Source organism: Calidris pugnax, unplaced genomic scaffold (assembly GCF_001431845.1).
Source record: "Calidris pugnax isolate Ruff unplaced genomic scaffold, ASM143184v1 scaffold134, whole genome shotgun sequence".
NCBI lineage: Eukaryota > Metazoa > Chordata > Aves > Charadriiformes > Scolopacidae > Calidris > Calidris pugnax.
The window spans coordinates 1,013,469-1,034,529 of record NW_015090873.1 but is presented as its reverse complement, the minus strand read 5'-3'; the positions used below and the strand labels follow the sequence as shown (position 1 = coordinate 1,034,529).

The window sequence follows — 21,061 nt, the reverse complement described above, 5'->3', positions numbered from 1 at the left end:
CCTCCGGCGGCGGGAGGCCGAGGGGGATGAGGCAGGCTGGGCCCAGGCCCAGGAGGAGGCTGAGGCGGCGCGGCGGGAGCTGCAGGAGATCGTGCGGCCGCTGAGGGAGCCCGGTTACCGGGAGGCCTTGCGGAGGAAGGCTGAGAGGGCGAGGAAGAGGAGGCAGCGCCTGCAGCGGAGGAAGCAAGAAGCCAGGGCGGCCAAGGAGGAGGAGGCGGCCCGAGCCGCTGAGAGGGAGGCCAAGATCGATCAGTGGAGGGCCAAGTGCATCCAGGAGGTGGAGGAGAAGAACCGGGTAGGGACCGGAGTGCCTTCATCCTGTCTCCTTCCTCTGTAGCATGACCTCCCGGGTCTCCTGCGTGTCCCTCGGGGATGCAGGGCATCCCGGTAGAACCGGGGGGAGACCTGTGGGTGATGGGCTCACAGCAGGCTATGCCTGCCCCCCATTTGGCTTTGGCCCTTTGCTTTTCAGTAGGTGCCACCTGGGTGCTCCGTGGGTTTGCCTTGCTTGGAGACAGGCTCTTCCCAAGGCCTGCAGCCCTGCTTCTTCCCCTAAAAGCCTTGGTGGGCGTCTCAGCTTTGCCACGCTCCTCTCCTAGGCCTTGGCGGTTGTTGTTTAGGTGGTTTCTGGATGCTGGGTTGTGTGTGGAGGTCCTTCTCTCTGGTCCCAATATGTCAACCTGCCCCATTCTGCTCACAGCTCCCCATCAATGCTCAGCCCCGTTTCAGGAATTGTAAGCTTTGCCTACAGGCTGCGTCCTTGTAAAGCTGCTTGTTTGCAAGCTTTTCAATCTCACTGGGAAGTAAAACGGCTCCAAAGCAGAAAAAGAAACCCCCAAAAGCCAAACCACTCCAAATTAGGCTTGCTGGGAAGTGCAGTAGGCACTTCTGTGTTGGCTGAAGAGCTATGCTTCTGCTGGTGCTAGGTCTGCTACTGGGAGGGTGTGGAGCAGCTGCTGGGAAAGTTTTTGTGTTTGGGCTGGGCCATGTTAATGGTCTTTAATTATTGAGCTGTAGAATCAGGATGGTTTATGTTTATTGTATGGTTTTCCTATCTTTCTGTGGTGAAAGGTTATCAGGCTCTTTGAATTCATTAGCCTTTTGCCCCAAATTTATGAGTTGCTCGGCTTTTTTTTTTTTATGATTACTTCCTGAAGTCTGTTATGTTTTAGCTTTATCACAAAAAGGCAAGGTTGGATGGTTGACTGAACTTACGATGGCTGTGTCACTAGGAAGTTACTCTGATCTCCAGTGCTTCACTAATCTTTTTGAAAGTACTGTTTTATTTTTGTCTACGTGGGATATTTCACACATTGTGTCTTTTTTTTTGTCTCTTTCATAGGAGCAAGAACTTAAGGCTGCTGCAGACAGTGTCTTGTCTGAAGTACGGAAGAAACAAGCAGACACAAAGAGGATGGTGGACATCCTGCGCGCGCTAGAAAAGCTTCGGAAACTGAGGAAAGAGGCAGCTGCCAGGAAAGGTTAATTACAAGATTTTTACCAAACTTTTTTAGTTGCATGGACAGTAAATAAGGTGATGTCTGTACCCTGAGCTGACTAGGAAGGTGCAGCTTGAAAAAGCTGCTTCTTTGTTAGTGATTTTAGTTAAGTGGTTATGCAGGAATAGCTATAAAATGCTGATTACAGTGCTTGTGTTCCTACATTTCTAAGCTCTTTCTTGATAGAAGAATTATTCCAGTCAGATAGTTATTAGCCAGGTTAAGCTCATGTTCCTCCGAGATTTTGCCAGCTCTGCTTTCAAGTAATATTTCACACATTGTGTCTTTTTTTTGTCTCTTTCATAGGAGCAAGAACTTAAGGCTGCTGCAGACAGTGTCTTGTCTGAAGTACGGAAGAAACAAGCAGACACAAAGAGGATGGTGGACATCCTGCGCGCGCTAGAAAAGCTTCGGAAACTGAGGAAAGAGGCAGCTGCCAGGAAAGGTTAATTACAAGATTTTTACCAAACTTTTTTAGTTGTATGCACAGGAAATAAGGTGATGTGAGCCAGGTTAAGCTCATGTTCCTCCGAGATTTTGCCAGCTCTGCTTTCAAGTATGATAACAGAGCCCCTTCTGAATTTGAAAATTTTAAAATGAATTCTTTTTCTGTTTAGGTGTTTGTCCCCCCCCCTCAGCAGACGAAGCGTTTGAAAGTCAGGTGGAGAGCCTCAAAACGCTGCTCAAAAACCGCACAGAGCTGTACGAAGCCGAGGAGAGAGCATTAAGAGTAATGTTGGAGGGAGAACAGGAGGAGGAAAGGAAGAGAGAAATGGAAAAGAAACAGAAGAAGGAAAGGGAAAAACTACTACAGCAGAAACTCGAAATTGACTCCAAGCTGTTTGGGGATCCAGGTAAATTCTGCTGCACTTCACGGTGTTTTTCCACACCACGCCTCCGTCTCACAGACACTGGGTTTAAAATGTGAGAGCAAAAACAGTTGAGAAAGAAATCACCCCCTGGAGTAATTTATGCTCTGAGGAAGACATGGAGTGTGCTGTTAACACATGTGATATAAGATGTGTTTAACTCTGCAGCGTAGACTGCAGCGTATCTCAAGCCGATTTCATAGTGTTTTGCAAGAAGAGGTTGTAGATTAAGCTGAAAGTGAGAATAAACAGCAGAGATTGAAGATTTCCAGCACCCAACAGATGCTTTAGTCTGGTGACTTGGTAAGTGCGACTCGGGTAGTCTGTGAAGATTCAGTGTCCTTATGTTCCCCTTGTTTAGAGGGTAGAGGCAGGAAAAGTTTTGGAGACGTGCAAAACATCTAAATAGTCCTTCATATATTACATGGGGAAGGGATTGCAGGTTATAGCTGGGGAGCAGCAAGCAAGCTGGCAAATTTGAGGCTTCTAAGACTTACTAGAATCAAAGTTCTTTCTGGTTTATTGAATGATTTCTCTGTTTGTGTTTTAACAGATGAATTTCCTCTGGCCCATCTATTGCAGCCCTTCAGAGAGTATTACTTACAGGCTGAGCATTCTGTAGCAGCTCTGATCCAGATCAGGTAAAACTAAACAAAGTCTTTATTGTATGATCGAAAATGACAAGCATTGTTTGTTGAGATTGTAAAATTATGGTCCCTTTTGGTTCGTTAACTCCCAGATATGGTTATGCAATGGATTGGCCTGGGTTTTTTCAGCTAAGGATCAAGCTTCTCGCTTGATAGAGATGCCTGTGTGAGGCAGAGTGCACTTTAATGCGTAACCATTCCATTTAATAGACTAGTACATATAATTTTCATATTTCTGTATTGAAAACAAGTTTTGGGAGTGCGTTTTACAGTGTTTTGTGTATCGATCGGTATGGAAAAATAGCTGTGTGGGTATCTAATATATCTTGTTACCAAACCCCTACCAGCTCTCCTCTCAAACGATGCTTTCTCTGTTAAAGGCACGAATGGGATCAGTACTTGGTGCCAGCTGATCACCCCGACGGAAGCTGCATCCCTCCAGGATGGGTTCTTCCCAGTCTCCCCACTAACGACACTTGGGCCACGGCTGTCAGATAATTTACTAATAAGTTATTTTAACATCAGAGGAACATTTCATTACAGTTACGTGTGTAAATACGAGAGGGTTTGAAGAGGAAATCTCATCCTCTACGTTTCGGTAGCCAGACAGTGGAATGTCTTGAAGAAAAGTGTAAGAAATGTTTGTGCCATCTGACTCTGGGGGGAATTATCTGAGCGAGCCCGAAGCTGCTCGGCCTCTCGCGGGACGGAATTACAATCCCGCTGCGAGTTTTTGTTAACAAATCTCTCAACCTTACTGAAGAAATGTTACTGACAAGGCTATTTGTGCCAGTATTAACATCCTATTTTTAGTGGCTTTTATCTTTATAAACCTAAATCCAGATGATGAAATTTCCAGAAATAAAAAAAAAAAAGAGAGATCATTAGTAAACATGTTTTTCTTCTTAAATGAAGCATGTCAAGCATCGCTGTCAAAATAGTTCCTGTATTTTTGTGTGTAGAAACGAACCTATTACAAGTTTAAACAAATTCTGAAGTACAAACAAGACAGGGTTTTTCAAGGTTGACTAAAGCAGCTGTTGACATTCTGCTTTTGTGGACTAAAACTGGTACCGCAACATGGAAAAAATTCCCAGTTGTGGTGAAATAGGTCAGACAGCCATGTGAATACATATAAATTTGATGAATAAGCCTGCTGGAAAAAAACAATAACATCTGAAGTCTAACCTACTGTAACTGGTTTTGCTTGTATAGCTATTTTTGTATAGGGATGGTTCATGTATATAATATTTGATTAAAAAACACAGTTCTATTTTGTAAGGGGGTTTTTTTGGTACAGAATAAACGGAGAAAAATGGATTATTTTTTTTTTTTGTTTGAAGGATTTTTACTCCAGGGGAGAGATTTCTAATACTGGGCATCAAAAATTACTCCCAACGTGGGGAGAATTGGTGGGAGAAGGTTTGTGGGAAGGAACTTCTCCCTCCTCTGAGGTGACAGAGGCAGTGGATTTCTGAGCCTTCTGCCTTCTGGGCAGTTTGCTTGGAACAGGGTTTGGAGCTTTGTTGGTCAGTCATGGCATCCTCCTAGAGCTGCAGTCATTATTCTCACTTAGCCCTAATATGTGGGAATGGATTTAATCTCCAATTCCTCACCTCCTCGTGTCACAACATTGTGTGATTCAGGGAGGAGGCAACACATCATTGCCTGAATTCAGCACTTGGGCCTTAACGTGTGACATTAATGGTTTCTTGGCTGAAGTTTTGGGTTGATTTCTGTTGGCAAGAGCACACGCACTGCTCATTTTTGATAGGATGAATCTGGGTGCAGAAGTTTGCAGTTCTTCCAAAAGTTTGAATAGTGTGAAAACAACAGCAGAAAACAACGCTTGCGGTTCAGGAAGCTTAGTGACCGGAGGATGCTCTGCTTAAATAGTTTAGGCTCCTTATCCCATCAGCATGTCTGATGACACAGACTAACCACTTAAGCTGTCGTCATCTTAAAACTGTCAAAGGCAGATGCTTGTCTGACGCTGCAGGAATTTAAAGAACTGAGCAGCAGAGAAGCCAGCAGAGAAGCAGCTCCGTCCTCCCTGTGCCGCGAGAAGAGCTCCATGATTCCATCTGATGGTAAGGACAACTTAATATAAATATAACTTACTTTATATAACAATTAAAATAGGACTTGGAAATGCCAGTGGGTGATGTATGTTTAGGTACGCTTCAATCTCTAGCTTTCTGTGATCATTACATGTTTGCTCTTCTCTAAGGACATCTGTGTTAGAATGTTTTCTATTTTTAGTCAGAAAGATGTTGAAGGCCCGGATGGAAGAGGAACATTTAAAATCTTAACTCAGAAACTACATGGAGACAGGGTACTAATTAGTAAAAAAACCTTGTGTATTCAGATTGAGGATGCAAACTTGTTTGAGTATAGTACTTCCTACTATTTTAAGTTTAAAAAAAATATAACCCAGAAGAAAAGAGGGGTTGGCTATGAATTTCTGAGACTCATTTGCCTCCTGTTCCTTCCCTGGTCCCAGCACAGTTCAGGTTTCTCCTGCTTTTTAGGTGCATCCTCTTCCTGATAGGAATTTGTTCATTCGCTGTGTCTTTGATGTGAAAGGGGCAGGGCTGGCGTGGAGCTGATGAGGTCAGAACCCTTGCAGGAGTTGCTTTCTGGTGTAAGTTGGTGTTTATCCCTCTTTTATTCATGTCTAGTAGCGTTTTCGTGGTCATTGCTCCTCGTTCCAACTGTACTTCTTTTTTTCTAAATAGTGTGTTTGGGAATTGATGCTTGTGGGAGCCTTTCTTAGAGCACAGCATTGATGCAGTGGAGAAACATCCCATAATCTCTCTGTGGTTGCTTTGTCGTGGCTTCAGACACATTCACAACCCATCTCCATCCCTTAAAGTGGTGTTTAAAACCAAGTTAAGCTGTTCTAAGTGACGGGTGACGGGACGTTTTCCTCCTTTGTACCCCAGAGCTTTTGGGAAGGGCTGATTTACAGCCAAAGCTGCGAGGAGGCTGGGTCCCGTGGAGGAGATGGGGGAAGGCAGCTTCTCTTAGGGATGTTTTGGGATGTTTGTGGGCACCGAGGTGGATTGTAGCCTGCGCTGAGCCCTCTTAGGCTGGGGAGCAGATGGCCTGGCTCCGTGCGGGCTCCCCACACGTTGCATGTGTCGCGTGTTCGCGGCAGAACATGTGCTGGAGCCACAAAGCTGGTTAGAGGCTCTGCTGTGCTACAGCCCCGGGTATTAAAGGCTCCTGGCGTAAGCAGGAGAGAGACAGCTCTTCTGTAATTCTGATAAGAGTGACTAAGTTGCACCCAGCAATTGTCCCTGTCGCTCTTTGTGGCCTGGAAGCACTTTGTTAGACTTTTGCTCACCAAAGAAACTCCCTTAGATGTCATTCCCCACTATAGACTCTTATTTTTGCATTAAACAGGCAGCTTTTTCTTCTTTGTATACGTTCACCTGCTTATTTTCTTTTTTGTGGAGTGTTTATCCTCACTGCCCTAGAAGCCATTTCTTTTTAAAGGGAAAAAAATTTTGTATACGTTCACCTGCTTATTTTCTTTTTTGTGGAGTGTTTATCCTCACTGTCCTAGAAGCCATTTCTTTTTAAAGAGGAAAAAAATTGGTAAAAGCACTTGTGGATCACAGAGGGGAGATTTAGATTAGATACCAGAAAGAAATTCTTTCCTTTGAGGGTGGTGAGAGCCTGGCCCAGGTTGCCCAGGGAAGCTGTGGCTGCCCCATCCCTGGAGGGGTTCAAGGCCAGGCTGGATGGGGCTTGGAGCAACCTGGGCTGGTGGGAGGTGTCCCTGCCCAGGGCAGGGGGGTTGCAACTTGATGATCTTTAAGGTCCCTTCCAACTCTAACTATTCTGTGATTCTATGTCACAGCAAGTATTTATGGTGGGTGTCCTGAGAATGGTTGCTGTGGGACGCTGCTTTGGGGTGAACAGGCACCAGAACTTGGGTTGCTCACCATCACCTCTTGCCAGTTAACAATATATAAAGGAAATTATTTTGCACACATATATATAACAATATATAAAGGAAATTATTTTGTCACCGGGAAGCTGGGGGGACTCAGGGCTTCATGCAGCAAGTAGTGTTTTTTTTTTTTTCCCTAAATTTGATCTTTAAGGTCCCTTCCAACTCTAACTGGGGGGACTCAGGGCTTCATGCAGCACGTAGTGGGTTTTTTTTCCCTAAATTGAGTCATTTATACAGAACTGATGGCTCTGCTATCGCAGTCCTATTTTCCATGCCACCATTCGCAGTTCATCAGAAATTTGGCTCTCCCCTGCTATTCCTGAATGGAAAACATCACCGCACTGAAATAGATGGTTCTTAAAAGCTAATCTGGCCTTAAAATGGCTTGTTTGTCATCCCTCTGACACCGAAGCTTGCCTGATGCCCCAGCCTCCTTGTTTGGCTCAGGGTAAGCCGTGGCGGCGCTGGGGGGGATACCCTGGCCCCAGCTCCATGTGGTGGCTTTAGCAGCACATGGCCACCTGCATGAGCTCCGTGACCACGGGTGCTCTCAGGTCACGTGGAGAGGGGAGACCTGCGAGGAGGTGTCCTCCTTGGCTGTGGTTTCTGCCCCTGTAGCTGGGAAAAGGGCTTGGGCCCAGTTTGGGCAAGGGAGCATGCAATGGGCAGGAGGAGGGATGGAAGGCAGCAGGGTGTGCATGGAGGTGGAAGTGGAGGAGAAGAACGTTCAGGATCTCTGCCAAATGAAGCCGTAAGCTTGGTCAGGTCCTGCTGGCCGAAGCTCAGAATAACAGAAGTTAGTTCAGAGAATTCAGCCATTGGAATGGGCTGCCCAGGGAGGTGGTTGAGGCCCCATCCCTGGAGGTGTTCAAAAGACGGGTTGATGTAGTGCTGGGAGGTATGGTTTAGTGATGATGCTCCTTGTTTGTTGTGTGGGTGACTATTTTTGTCAGTTAGGTTGATGGTTGGACAAGATGATCTTTAAGGTCCCTTCCAACCTAGAAGATTCTGTGATTCTGTGAAATCTTCCTGGTACCAGCAATTAAAATTTTGCAAATCTGGGCATTGCACACAGAGGTTTTTACCCAGCTGGTGGTCTCCAAGGTCTCCAAGTCGCCAAGGACTGTGTTCCTTTTACCCACATCACTCGAAATAGCTCGTCCTTCTCTCCTTCCACCCAACTGAAAAGGTGCCACTCCTGCCTTTTACAATTTTGTTTCATCCCTTCCTCTGGCAGCAAAAAATCAGGCAGGGGCCATGAGTTACCTGGACGAGGTTCCCTTCCGGATGGCCAGGAGCCTCGACGGGGACTCGGGAGGAGAAAATGCTTTAATCACCGCCCCGGCCATCGAGCTCCCCGACTGCACCGACATCCTCATGAGCACCATGGTGAGTCCCCTCTGCTTATATCCGTGCCCACCTTCATTTCTAAGGGGATGCTTAAAGGGAAGTGATCTCCTCTTAATTGGCTGGTTTGCAGGAGTGGGAGAAGGTGAGGACAATTTGTGGTGGGTGGGAGTTGAGGAAGAGGTAGGTTTAGGATTGATTTATTTTAAATCCCACCCAAGCAGGAGGGCTGGGTCTTTCTGGGGTAGAAAACCAAACCTCGGTCTCTGCTCTGGGGTTGTTTTCCAGTCTGGAATCATCACCATCTCATTTATTAATAATATTTATTAATCTAACAGATGTAAGCAAGCAATACCACCTGTGCCGGCAACGTATATGTATAATATATATATAAAATATTCTGTGGCACTTTATGACCTTCCACATTGCTCAGTGCTAAACTGCTTTTGAATCTACACCTGTAACAGCTTTGTCACCAATTTTAACCCCTGGCACAGGGATTGGAAGGAACTCTCTGTGCTCTGGGAGGGGGTGGGAAGCTTTTCCCCACACAGCCACCCTATGGGCACAGAGTCAGCTCTCCTGGCTGATGGGTGGTGTGAGCACAGCTCCAGTCGAAGACAATTTCAGGAAGATTTGGCATGTTCAGCCTTAAGTAGTCTCCCCCATAGATGGGGTCAGTGCACTTCATGGGGAGAAGGCAATTTGGGTGATCCCAACCAGCCCTGGCTCACTCCTGGTGATGGGTGAACCAGCAGTAAACCCCACATCTGCCTTTTCCCTAGTTCAGCCTTGCTCATCCCTCCTCCAAAAATGACAGATCCCGAATCTGCAGGACATGTTTAACCTGAAGAGTTACTGTGTTGTTCATTTTTAGTGCTTTCTCCAAAGGAAATATCGATGCACACGTTTTTTGCCACCCGTGTAAAGGCAGGTGATGGTGAGCATCCCCACGGACTAGCTGTGGTGGTCCACCATCCCATCCTGTCCCCTGGTTGGGGACACATCAGTGCTCCTCATGGAGGCCGAGTGATTGTGATCCCAACCAGCCCTGGCTCACTCCTGGTGATGGGTGAACCAGCAGTAAACCCCACATCTGCCTTTTCCCTAGTTCAGCCTTGCTCATCCCTCCTCCAAAAATGACAGATCCCGAATCTGCAGGACATGTTTAACCTGAAGAGTTACTGTGTTGTTCATTTTTAGTGCTTTCTCCAAAGGAAATATCGATGCACACGTTTTTTGCCACCCGTGTAAAGGCAGGTGATGGTGAGCATCCCCAGGGACTAGCTGTGGTGGTCCACCATCCCATCCTGTCCCAGGAAACCCCCAGACCTGGGTTTCTCCCTGGTTGGGGACACGTCAATGCTCCCCATGGAGGCTGAGTGATTGCACTGGTGGTCCAGGCTGATCCTGGTGGAGGCACGTGGTGGTGTTTTCCTCAGAGAGGCTGGTTTGGGTCCGTGGCACAAATGGAAGGGAGCAGTGAAAACAGCATTCCTGGGCTGTGAATGTTCTTGCCTGCCCGTCCAGAGGAGGCCTTGTTTGGAGAGCTCTGGGACAGCCAGGGCTTGTTTATTCCAGGAAAACCCTCAGATTTCAGTCTCAAACATGTTTGTATTTTAAGCTGGAGTACGTGGAAATGACGACTCTGTTCTGGGACCAGTCGAGCCCCCAGCACTGCCAGAGACTCCCAAACTGGTCCTGCCTCTGCCCAAGGTGGCATCTCCCCCACCTTGGTGGCTCCTGAGTCCCTGATGTGGCTCTCCCAGGTGCCACTAACAGGTGATCCCCTTCCACAGCTGCCAAACTGCCACAAGGCATTCCTGGGCTGTGAATGTTCTTGCCTGCCCGTCCAGAGGAGGCCTTGTTTGGAGAGCTCTGGGACAGCCTGGGCTTGTTTATTCCAGGAAAACCCTCAGATTTCAGTCTCAAACATGTTTGTATTTTAAGCTGGAGTACGTGGAAATGACGACTCTGTTCTGGGACCAGCTGAGCCCCCAGCACTTCCAGAGACTCCCACACTGGTCCTGCCTCTGCCCAAGGTGGCATCTCCCCCGCCTTGGTGGCTCCTGAGCCCCTGATGTGGATCTCCCAGGTGCCACTAACAGGTGCTGTCCCCTTCCACAGCTGCCAAACTGACACAAAACCACCTCTGAGCATAAGACACCTATCAAAAGAATTGTAGGTATAACTCAAAATAGTAATAACTTTGTAGCCAGATTTTTTTCGAGCATAAATTTGGGGATTCCCTATAGGGATGAGGCTGGCACTGCCCAATCCTACAGCCCAGGTGCCACTAACAGGTGCTGTCCCCTTCCACAGCTGCCAAACTGACACAAAACCACCTCTGAGCATAAGACACCTATCAAAAGAATTGTAGGTATAACTCAAAATAGTAATAACTTTGTAGCCAGATTTTTTTCGAGTATAAATTTGGGGATTCCCTATAGGGATGAGGTTGGCACTGCCCAATCCTACAGCCCAGGTGCCACTAACAGGTGCTGTCCCCTTCCACAGCTGCCAAACTGACACAAAACCACCTCTGAGCATAAGACACCTATCAAAAGAATTGTAGGTATAACTCAAAATAGTAATAACTTTGTAGCCAGATTTTTTTCGAGTATAAATTTGGGGATTCCCTATAGGGATGAGGTTGGCACTGCCCAATCCTACAGCCCAGGTGCCTCCAGCCAGCCCTGATGCCCAGGGTGATAGCAGCCAATATGGGAAGGATGCAGCCTTTAAGGTGCCCTCGTGAAGGTCGTGGTTTGCTTGGTCTTGGTTTCAGATGCCCTCACCAGCCGCTTCTTCCTCTTCCATAGCACGACTTCTCGCTGGAAAGAAGCTTGGTCTTGGTTTCAGATGCCCTCACCAGCCGTTTCTTGCTCTTCCGTAGCACGACTTCTCGCTGGAAAGAAAAGTGCTTTACTGGGTGGAGGTGGCCTCTCAGCAGCAAACCTCCCGGCACCGTGTCACCTCTGAAGTTGTCCCCACGGCTCCTCCGTGCTGGTTGCTGCTGGTGGACCCCGCTGACAGCTATGGGGGGAGAGCCCGGGACGGTGCGGTGCGGCGCTGCATCAGCCTGAGCGCTGCCGACGGGCACAGCAAGGGCAGAGGAGCCTTGTCCGACACCGAGAGCGAGACCTGGCACTCAGAGGAGGAGGAGTACTCAGAGGATGACGAGTACTCCTCAACCTCCTGGGAAGAGAACAACAAGGATGAAAAGGTTTCCAGGAGGAGAATTGTCCCTCCGCGTCCTGGCTTTTACCAGACCAGACCAAAGACATCTCCAGGTTTGCTGGAACCCCCACCGGAGAACAACCAACACAGCCCAGCCAACGTGGAGCAGGGCAAGCAGAGAAGATCCATGGTGATATTTAACAACATGAAGAACGAGTTGGAAGCGGCCAGGAGGAAACTGGCTGCTTTGGTGCATCCTTTGAACCGAGCCGTGGGGGAGAGCAGAGGGGTCCCCGTGCCACGGCCGCTCCCCCAGCGCCCCCGCACCAGCTGCAGTGTACCCTCCGAGCCACCCCTGGATGCTTCCCACCTGGAGACCTTGGTGACAACTCCTCCATCCGTGGCCACGTCCATCCCCCCGATCAAACAGCATAAACCCACGGTGCCGGTGAGGTGTTTTCTCCTGGTAGCCCTTGTCATTGAGAGAGGAGTGGGGGGTGGAGGGCGTTGAATCAGTCCCATTTGCTGGGGTCTGGAACCAAAGTGGGGCTTTGGGGAGACTGAACCCAGGAGAAAACAATTCTTCACAGAGAGAGTGGTTGGGCATTGGAACAGGCTGCCCAGGGAGGTGGTTGAGTCACCATCCCTGGCTGTGTTTAAGAACCGTTTAGATGTGGTGTTGGGGGATATGGTGTAGGGGAGAACTTTAGAGTAGTGTGGATGTTTGGACTTGATTGTCCCGAGGGTCTCTTCCAGCCTAGATGATTGTGTGATTCTGTGAAATTGCTGACTAGTTTTTCTAAGTCTGTCCCTAACCAAAACATCCCTGTTTTTCCCAACAAGCAAGGCATCTTGTTTGATTTTCAGTTGAAACAGTAAAAAAAAAAAGCAAAATAACGTTTTTTTTCCCCCTTTCCTTTCCATTTTTCCCCCCTCGAACAGAGATAAACAGAGTTTATGGGGAAACACCCCCTTACAGCCATCAGGTCTTTTCTAGGAAACTTTAGACTTCGTAAATCCTACTAGAAATACCAATCTGTGATAGAGACAGCGGTGTGAAATGATGGAGTAAATATTGCTTTGTCACCTTAAATTAGAATTGCACCGTGTTTTTTTTTTAAGAAATCCCATCTTATCCAGCGACTCAAGAGATTTAGGAGATGAATTACTGAAAACCCGCAATTAAAACCGCTGGACACATGAAAGGCCGGGTTATTTATATGTAGCTGCATTAACTGTAGGGTAATTAAGGAAAGATTAAATGCCCCTGTGTATTTATACACTAAACAGCTGTTGCAACTAATTACTGATCCATTGTCCAGCTGCTGTTACAAATGGATCCTGCCAAAAAACTAAAGCCTCAGGCTCAGGGAAGTGTTTCTTTGTGCAAGGTCATTTCTGGAGGCGGATTTGTAAGAGAAACCTAAAAACAGCTGATCAGCATCAGGGGCATAAACGAGGCATCAGGGGAGCATCCTCCTGCTGCATCGGGCAGCGCTGACTCTTCCTTGGCCGGTGGAGGATGAGTGTGGCATCTCTTGCTGGAGACATGACCAGGATTCCCAGAATTACAGAATCTTAGTGGTTGGAAGGGACCTCTGAGATCATCAAGTCCAACCACAAAAAAAAAAAAAACCCCAAAAAAACCCCACACACCCACACACCCACACACAACCACCACAAAAACAACAAACCCAAAACCACCACCCACCAACTAAACCCCACACCCACAACCCCACACACAACACCCCACCACAAACCTATAATATTGGGCACTAGAGCATGCCAAAAAAAAAAAAAAACCCCAAAAAAACCCCACACACCCACACACCCACACACAACCACCACAAAAACAACAAACCCAAAACCACCACCCACCAACTAAACCCCACACCCACAACCCCACACACAACACCCCACCACAAACCTATAATATTGGGCACTAGAGCATGCCCTGAAGAGCCACGTCTACACGTTTCTTAAATACCTCCAGGGATGGTGACTCCACCACCTCCCTGGGCAGGCTGTTCCAGTGCCTGACCACTCTTTCAGTAAAGTAATTCTTCCTAGTATCTACTCTGAATTTCCCGTGCTGCAGCTTCAGACCATTTCCTCTGGTCCTGTCATTATTCCTTTGGGAGAAGAGGCCAACCCACACCTCTCTACACCCTCCTTTCAGGTAGTTGTAGAGGGCAATGAGGTCTCCCCTCAGCCTCCTCTTCTCCAAGCTAAACATGCCCAGTTCCCTCAGCCTCTCCTCATAGGACTTGTTCTCCAGACCCCTCCCCAGCTTGGTGGCTCTCCTCTCTTTCCCAGGGAAAGGAATCTACTTCTGCTTAATTTGCCCCCTGAACCCTCCCGAGCACTGTTTTCCCTGATGTGTATCTGTAGCTGAGCCTGGATTTAATTAAGCCCAGTCTCCTTTGATGCCCAAAGGGGGTTTGTTCCACATACGGAAATTCTCCTTTTCTGGAAAGATCAAGGTAACTGCTGCCTTTTGAAAGAAATGCTTCAGCCAGGAGTTGTTGAACATCATTTAGTGAGTCTGCTGTTTTATTTTTCTCTTGCAGTCCCTCAGCCCCTATGCCTGCCTGCCCCCTGCCTCCACGCCGGCCTCCACGCCTGCGCGACCCCTCAGCTCCCACAGATCCCAGCCGGATTCGGCGGCCGACCTGCTCTCGGCGCTGAGCCAGGAGGAGAGAGACCTCATCGAGCCCGTCATAGCCATGGGCTACCCCACCCGCAAAGCCATCCTCACCCTCCAGAAGACTGGAAAGCAAAGCTTAAGTCAGGTTGGTGGAGCCGGCACGGTGCCGCGGAGAGCTTTCGGTAGAGAAAAACTTGATTTTCGTGGAGAAAAGGGATGGCTTGTCTTGCTTGGGGTGGACTTCTTCTGCTGGCCTTGGGTTTCCCACTTTGGTGTCAGAGTGCAGTGGAGAGGGTTTTCTGTGAGATCACATCTGCACTTCTGCTGTAATAAACCAGCAATGAGTCGCCCTCAGCTTTTCAGCGAATAACGTTATCTGTTGGATCTGTTGTATGGAGCTTGGTGTCCTTTTGAAGTACAAATTTTGCCCCCATATATGGAAACTTTTTGCACATCATTTTTTCCCCAGCTGTTAGATTTGTGTGATTATTGCCATGGCTCATCCTGTCAGAGCGGGACTGTACAAATACCTCGGGGATTTGTCTGGGCTCTCTCCAAAACACAAGCTCCCCGCGTTGGAGCAACCAGGGACTCCATGAAAGCATTGCAGCCGGGTCCCAGAGCTCTTTTCTTGAGGAACCCTCTGTAATAATGTGGAATTTATTGAAAATAATTAGCATACAACCTCTTCTTACCCCTGATATCTGAGTTACATCACAGCCTCCTGTGCTGCATCCTGTTTCCTTCCTTTCTCTGCTTGTCCAGATGAACTGTTCATGGTCCAGGTGGGCTTGGAGCATCCATGCCATGAGGGATGCTGCTGGCTCTGACCCTTGGGCTTGGCAAGCTTTAGGGTTGGACCTGCTTATCCCAGCAGAGGATTTGGTAGGGCTAAGCTATCCAAGTAGCTCTTGCAGAGAGAGAAGGGGCTTATTGCAGCTTAGCAAGAGGGATGTTCCACCAGGCTGTCGTACCAGGGAGCAGGAGCAGACCCCTGTGAGCAGACATGGCTCCGAGCAGCCACTGTTGGGTGCTGATCTCCATCCTGTCCTCCTGTGGAGCTGCCTGTGCTGCGTGGGCCAACTCTTTACCCGTCTGGTCGGCACACGAAGCCGTTCTGTGGCTGAGTCATCCTGCAGCTTCTGGTTCCCTCCTGAGTCACCCCCGGCTGGACCAGCCTCCCCAGACCCTCCCTGGTTTTCCAGGCAATCATCGCTGCAAGCCGAGGTGGGAAGGGAAGCTTTATTTCTTCAATTCCTAAAGGTTTCCTCCATGCAGAGGGAGCTGGGCAGAGCCCAGCCCACGTTCTTCACACAGAGCTGTGCAAGCGTGTCCTGTAGCAACTGTTGGCTTCAGTGTGAAGAAGCAGTTCGTCTTATTAAGGATGGCAATGGGTACAGTCTGCTCCCTTCCGTGTCAAAACAGGGGCCTCCTATTCCCTTGGAGAGGAGATTAATGCACCAAAATACAAGGTCGACCTTCTGTCCTGCACCTCCTTCACCAGCAGTTCCCGTCTTTCGCAGTTACGCCCAACACAGCCAAGATGAAACGTAAAGCCTGGCCATTCGTGCGTCTCTTGCAAGTACAAAACTATCAAATTAGGATAAACCTTCCTGGAAAATATGTTTCAAGTTAAAAACAAGAGCTGTGGGTGCTCTTCATTGCTTGCTGGTGTCACGCAGGGTTTCAGTGAGTGCTGATGACAGCTTCCAGAAGGAAGATTGATTGTAGTACCAGATGGGGGGGAGCCAAAAATTGCTCCGTTTCTTTGCAGCGTCAAGTCAAACTGGCAGAGCCCATCCTGTTGGAGAAAGCAAGTCTGCTGCCTTAAAGAGGCGATGCCTTCTCAATTTTGGTGGAAGAACCTCTGTAAAAGGCTCAAGCAGGGTTAGTTGCCCTAGCACACCAGAGGTTCATCGTCTAGGATGTCATGGGCAAGGGCTAAACTAAAAATGCATCATTGCACCTTGGTTGATGATCATTGATGGATCAAAAAATGTATCGTTGATCCACGGAACTCTCAATGTCCGTGTGAGCTGAGAAGCAACAAGTGGCTGCAGCTGGTGAGCATCCATCTCCCCAAATAGCCATAAGCACGGGGGGTTCAGAGCTGGATGTTCACCATGGGACATAGCCCACTGCGCCAGCCACCTCCTGGCCAAGCACAGATGGGGAGTCTCGTCCTATGGACTGTTGGAGTCTTGTAGAATCAATAATACATGTGCTTCTGTAGTGTGCTCCTGCTCCCTTCCTCCTCTGCAAGAACTTGCTGTCTTCCCCTGAGCAACAATCTAGATCTTCAGTGCTTCCTACAAGCCTCCGGCGGTGGCTCCAAGAGCCTCTCCAACACTTGTAGAAGTTGCATTCTCAGTGGTGGCATTTGCAGGAGTGAGTTGAGCAGGGCTGTCCCCCGCGGTGCTGGCTGGGGTCTCACTGTCCCCCTGGAGGCTCAGCACCCGAGGGGTAGTGTCCACCAGGTTTGTAGGTCCTTGGCTTGAACCCTGCTGCAAGACTGGGGAGATGTTTACTCTGTTCCTCCACGATTAAATCAGCATTTGGGTCTTTGGTGGACTTTGCTGGTGTTTTTTTCCAAGCTAGTGACTTCTAGTCCATGCTCCAGGCAGATTTGGGTCTTTGGTGGACTTTGCTGGTGTTTTTTTCCAAGCTAGTGACTTCTAGTCACTTCACCAAGTTGGTGAAATGGTTGGTGGTAAGGCTTTGCTCTTCTTCAACAGCACTTGAAGCTCCACCTCATGGGGACAGGCCTTTCTGATGGGCATCAGCCAAAGTGGTACAAGGACATGGAAGATAAAACTGGAGGAGATCCCACTGGAGGAGGGATTTCCTTGAGGTCACTGCACAGGCTTGTCTTTGATGTGAAAAGCTGCATTGCTGCACAGAACATCAAGCAGCAGCAAACGAGGGAAGAGACAAATCAGGAGGGTACTGATCTGTCAGAGCCTGGAGGTCTCTTCCCACACCAGCAGTTCGTGGTGAGGTGGTGGAGTTGGCCGTGTAGCAGATACAGCCAAGCTCTCCAGGGGTGCCTGCACTGGAGGAACTTCACATCTAAGTGTAACAAGGAACCTCCTTGAGACCTACAAGGGGAGAAGGAGCTTCCAGAGGGCAGTGGCACCTCCTCCTCCTCCCCAGCGAATGGTGGGGCTGGTACCAGACCCAAGGCGTTAGCGGGTCATAATATTTAAAAAACTGATTTTGTTTAGTCTTGAGGATATATATATATAATTATTTTTTAATGATAAAAATCACTGAGTTGACAACAGCCCTGATTTCATGCTGGGCTTGAAGAGGCTGCCAGGACCGGCTGTGTTCTGCCATGGGTGGCTGTCCCTGCTGCCACAGGGCGAGAAGACACAGCAGAGATCTCAGGGGGTCAGTTATAAAGTAATGAGGAGAATAAAAACAGTTTAGGAATGCCAATGACCAATGAATAGCTCATTTTTGAGTTAAGAAGCTGCTCCTTCAGGCTGACATTTCTTAAAATCCTCACTCTGCTCTTTGGTCAAACGATCAGCTCAGTTTGAGGGACTTTTTTTTTGGCTTTTTCGTATGTTTTATGGTCTTTTACTGAATCCTTCTCCTTGGCTGGGGTGGTGCTGGGGAGGGTGGAGGTCCGTGCCCCTGGTGGATCTGGGGAGACATGAATCAGCTTCTCCTTGGATGAGGACGGCGCGGCTTCGAGGAGCCCCGTGGGATGTTTTTATTCCCCCTGCTATTGTATAGCTCATTTATTATTGTCTGTCCCATATGTTTTTGGACAGTGAATTATTCTGGTGGTATTTAAAAGGTACCGCTGGGAATAGCGCTGTCAGCACTCCAAGAACAACGGGGAAAGCCAAAAATAACTGTTTACTTTCAGTAATGACAAGCACACGGGTCTCCCTTGGGGTGGGTTTTGTGCTCAGACCCTGGAGCAAACCCTCAGGCGCCCCAACCCCGGCTCATCAAAGGGATGTTGGGTTGGCCGGGGGTAGACATCTCCTGGGGACAGGCTCTGCTTCACCCCCCCAGCCTGGAGAGGTCATCGTTTTGTATCTCAGATGGTTCAGATGTTTGGTTTGCTCCTCGTCCTCCCTCCGCCTTGTTCCTGTTCCCATCCTGGGAGAGTTGGGGGGACCGAGATGTCTTCTCGCGGTGGGAGTCCTGCTGATGGACAGACCACCCTGGCTGATCATCAGATGGGAGCCAGCAGGACAATTGTGCCCCAGGTCCTCCCCACGAGCATGTCCGTGGCAAGGTGGGCTTATGAGTGCACTTCCACCCCATGTCTATGAGGTTGGATTAACCCTGGTTGTCTTCTTCTCCAGTTCCTGAGCTACCTGGGTGCCTGCGACCGGCTGCTGAAGCAGGGCTACGAGGAAGGGCAGGTGGAGGAGGCCATGGAAATGTTCCAGTACTCGGAGAAAAAGGTCAGAGTGGGGCAGCCCAGCCCAGCCCTTTGTGCTACGTCCTCCGAGCTCGCTTTTCCCCTGCTCCTCCACCATCCCTCACTCAGCTTCCCAGCAGCTCAGACCCATTGCCCTGCAAGTAAGGAACCTGCACTCTCTGCAGACCTTCGGGTAGTGTCACCATAAGGACACCTGGGGAAGAACACTTGCTCCATCGCTCTTCTCCATCCATCCCCTCACCCCGCTGTGTGTGTCCCTCACTCAGCCCCTGCATGGGGAGTTTCCCACCATGATCCCACCAGCACTCCCTCCCCGTTCCCCCTGTGCATTCACCCCTGAGGGAGAAGAACCATGGTGTTGGTCTCCATCACCAACCTTCTCCTGGGGGTAGTGAAGAGAAAAGCTGCTTGAAATTTGGGCTGGTGGTGTTGGACGTTGACGCCGATGGTATGTAGGATTCCCAGCCCATCGCTCCTTGGGCTGCGGCAGCGGGAGGGCACCTGGGTCTCAGTGTCAGACCAGGGGGTTATTTAGTGAGGACGCAGCTCTGGGAGATGTTTTGGTGCTGGGGCCCAGCCTGAGCCTGGGGGGGGACAGGACAAATTAATTCCAGCTTCTACTCACTGCCTTCCCCTGGTCTCTTTATAACGCAGGCAAACGCGTGCGTGGAATTCGCGTTAAACTTTGTAAGGAGTAAGTGAAGCTGGAGGCTGACTTGTGTTAAATATTTTTTACTTTAAAAGTTGATATCAAGGCACACTTTTAAATGCTGGCAGTGTGTGTGTGCCCTTGCTCTGCACCAGGAGTGCCCTTCACCAGTAATACAACCCCTCCAGGTCGTCTGGCTGCAGCCTGGTCACCCAACACCCGTTTCTGCTGCAGCTCTGTGAGAAATCCATCCTTAAAGGTCCACGATAACATCGCTCCTTTCTCTTCCTTCTTCCTGCAGGCAGCTGAATTCTTGCATTTGTTAGCTCAGTTTAACGATATGGGGTTCCAGCAAAATGAAATCAAAGAAGTTCTTTTGCTTTGTGGGAATCAGAGGGAGAAGGCGCTGGAGGAACTCGTGATGAAAGCCCACTGAGAAGCATCCCGGACCCCAGTCACACCTTCTTCTCTCCAGACTGGACCACTGAAGGACTTGGGGGGATGAACTCACACTTACCCATCTTCTGCTCCATCCCCAGCCCTGGCAGCACCACTCACCTGGCACAAACCTTCAGAGGACCAGCTTGGTGGCTCATCTCATTTTATGGACATCCCTCATAAGCGTGGTTGTCACTGTACTAAGGCAAAGGCTTTACAGCAGGAGTGTTCATCTCTTCACCCACACATCTCCGCCCTCGATCATCTCAGCTCTTTAGATTAGATGCAGCAAGATCCAAACCACCTTCAGCTTAAATTCTGTAAAACCCCAACCACAGTTTTCTCCCTGTACCTGCTGTGATGGGTAGCACCGTTTCTGCAGCTCGTTCCCGAAGTGCCCTGCTTTCAACTGCAGTCAACTGTGGATTCTTAAAATATTATATAAATCAACAAAAGAGATTATTTCCATAAAAGCTGAAAGCTCCTGCAGAAGCAGTTGTTGGTCCTTGCTTGGGAAGAGTCTCAGCTGACTTAGTCATGGTTAAATATTGTCATTGAAATCCAGTCAAATCCCATTAGCTTCTCCTTTTAAACCAGAAACTTGAGAAAAATACCCAATTTAATGAGGGTGAGGAAAGAAAACAGGCTGCCCTTGCTCTAGAACTACATGAAGTTTATCTGGCGCCATGAAAAATGGCTCATGTGAAGGTTTGTGCTCGGGGAATTTTGTGAAATGGGAGCAGAGAGCTGGGGAACAGCTCGGCTGCCCAGAGCTCTGCCCAAATCAGGCAAATCCAGAGGATGCTTCCCTAAACTGTGGAGAAGGTGGCTCCAGATGAAGCTAAGAATTAATGTCAGGATTGGAGAAATCTGGATGCCGGGGGGAATTTTTGTATGTAAGTGGAGGATGGGGAGTGGGAGATTCAGGTGACCCTTTGGGATGTGTCTCTTGGCCTGGCAGTGGGGCAGCGGGCAGTGTCCACCCAAAAGTACATTCTTCTCCTGCACATTAGATACAGATGTAATTTCTTGGAGTAAAGATGGTTGGAAAGGTTCTGCTGAAATCTATTTGTGTTCTTTTCCCGTGAAAATGCCAACTGGCACAACCTAGCAGAGAAAACAAAAAAATCTTAATGAGTTGCATTAGTACCATTTTTTCCGTTGTGTCCTTCCAAGCCATGTCCCAGCCCCAGGGACTGCCATCGAGTGAAAACACTGTGTCCCTTCCCCCTGGGTCTCCAGGCAGGAGCCAAACACCAGCAGGAGGGTCCAGCCCTCCACGGCTGCCTTCCTCCTCCCGTGGATGCCATGAGGAAACTCTACATCCAGCTTTTGGGGGGAAAACTTGACCCATCCCTAGCCAAGGATGCTTTATACCTCCTCCTCTTTAATGGCACTGAAAAGGAAAATGTG

At 48.8% G+C, this 21,061-nt stretch overlaps 2 protein-coding genes across 2 annotated transcripts in view; both read left to right on the top strand.

Annotated features, from left to right (window-relative positions):
- Positions 1-4,335, top strand: part of PDCD7 (programmed cell death 7) — a 4,511-nt gene extending 176 nt beyond the window's left edge. The window contains exons 2-6 of the mRNA XM_014946090.1: positions 2-295; positions 1,343-1,481; positions 2,117-2,353; positions 2,922-3,009; positions 3,396-4,335. Of these exons, the coding sequence (XP_014801576.1) occupies positions 2-295; positions 1,343-1,481; positions 2,117-2,353; positions 2,922-3,009; positions 3,396-3,513 (876 nt within the window). The 3' untranslated portion in view covers positions 3,514-4,335. The remainder of the gene's footprint in view (position 1; positions 296-1,342; positions 1,482-2,116; positions 2,354-2,921; positions 3,010-3,395) is intronic.
- Positions 4,336-4,466: 131 nt separating this feature from the next.
- Positions 4,467-19,744, top strand: UBAP1L (ubiquitin associated protein 1 like). The gene is made up of 6 exons (XM_014946152.1): positions 4,467-5,105; positions 8,217-8,368; positions 11,223-11,954; positions 14,077-14,298; positions 18,482-18,583; positions 19,512-19,744. The coding sequence occupies exons 1-6, from the start codon at positions 5,090-5,092 to the stop codon at positions 19,644-19,646; spliced, it is 1,359 nt and encodes a 452-aa protein (XP_014801638.1). The 5' UTR covers positions 4,467-5,089; the 3' UTR covers positions 19,647-19,744.
- The last annotated feature ends 1,317 nt before the right edge of the window (positions 19,745-21,061 follow it).

Coding starts and splice junctions, on each gene's coding strand:
- UBAP1L (XM_014946152.1), top strand. Junction 11,955..14,076: donor AGCATAAACCCACGGTGCCG/GTGAGGTGTTTT, acceptor TTTCTCTTGCAG/TCCCTCAGCCCCTATGCCTG. Junction 18,584..19,511: donor TCCAGTACTCGGAGAAAAAG/GTCAGAGTGGGG, acceptor TTCTTCCTGCAG/GCAGCTGAATTCTTGCATTT.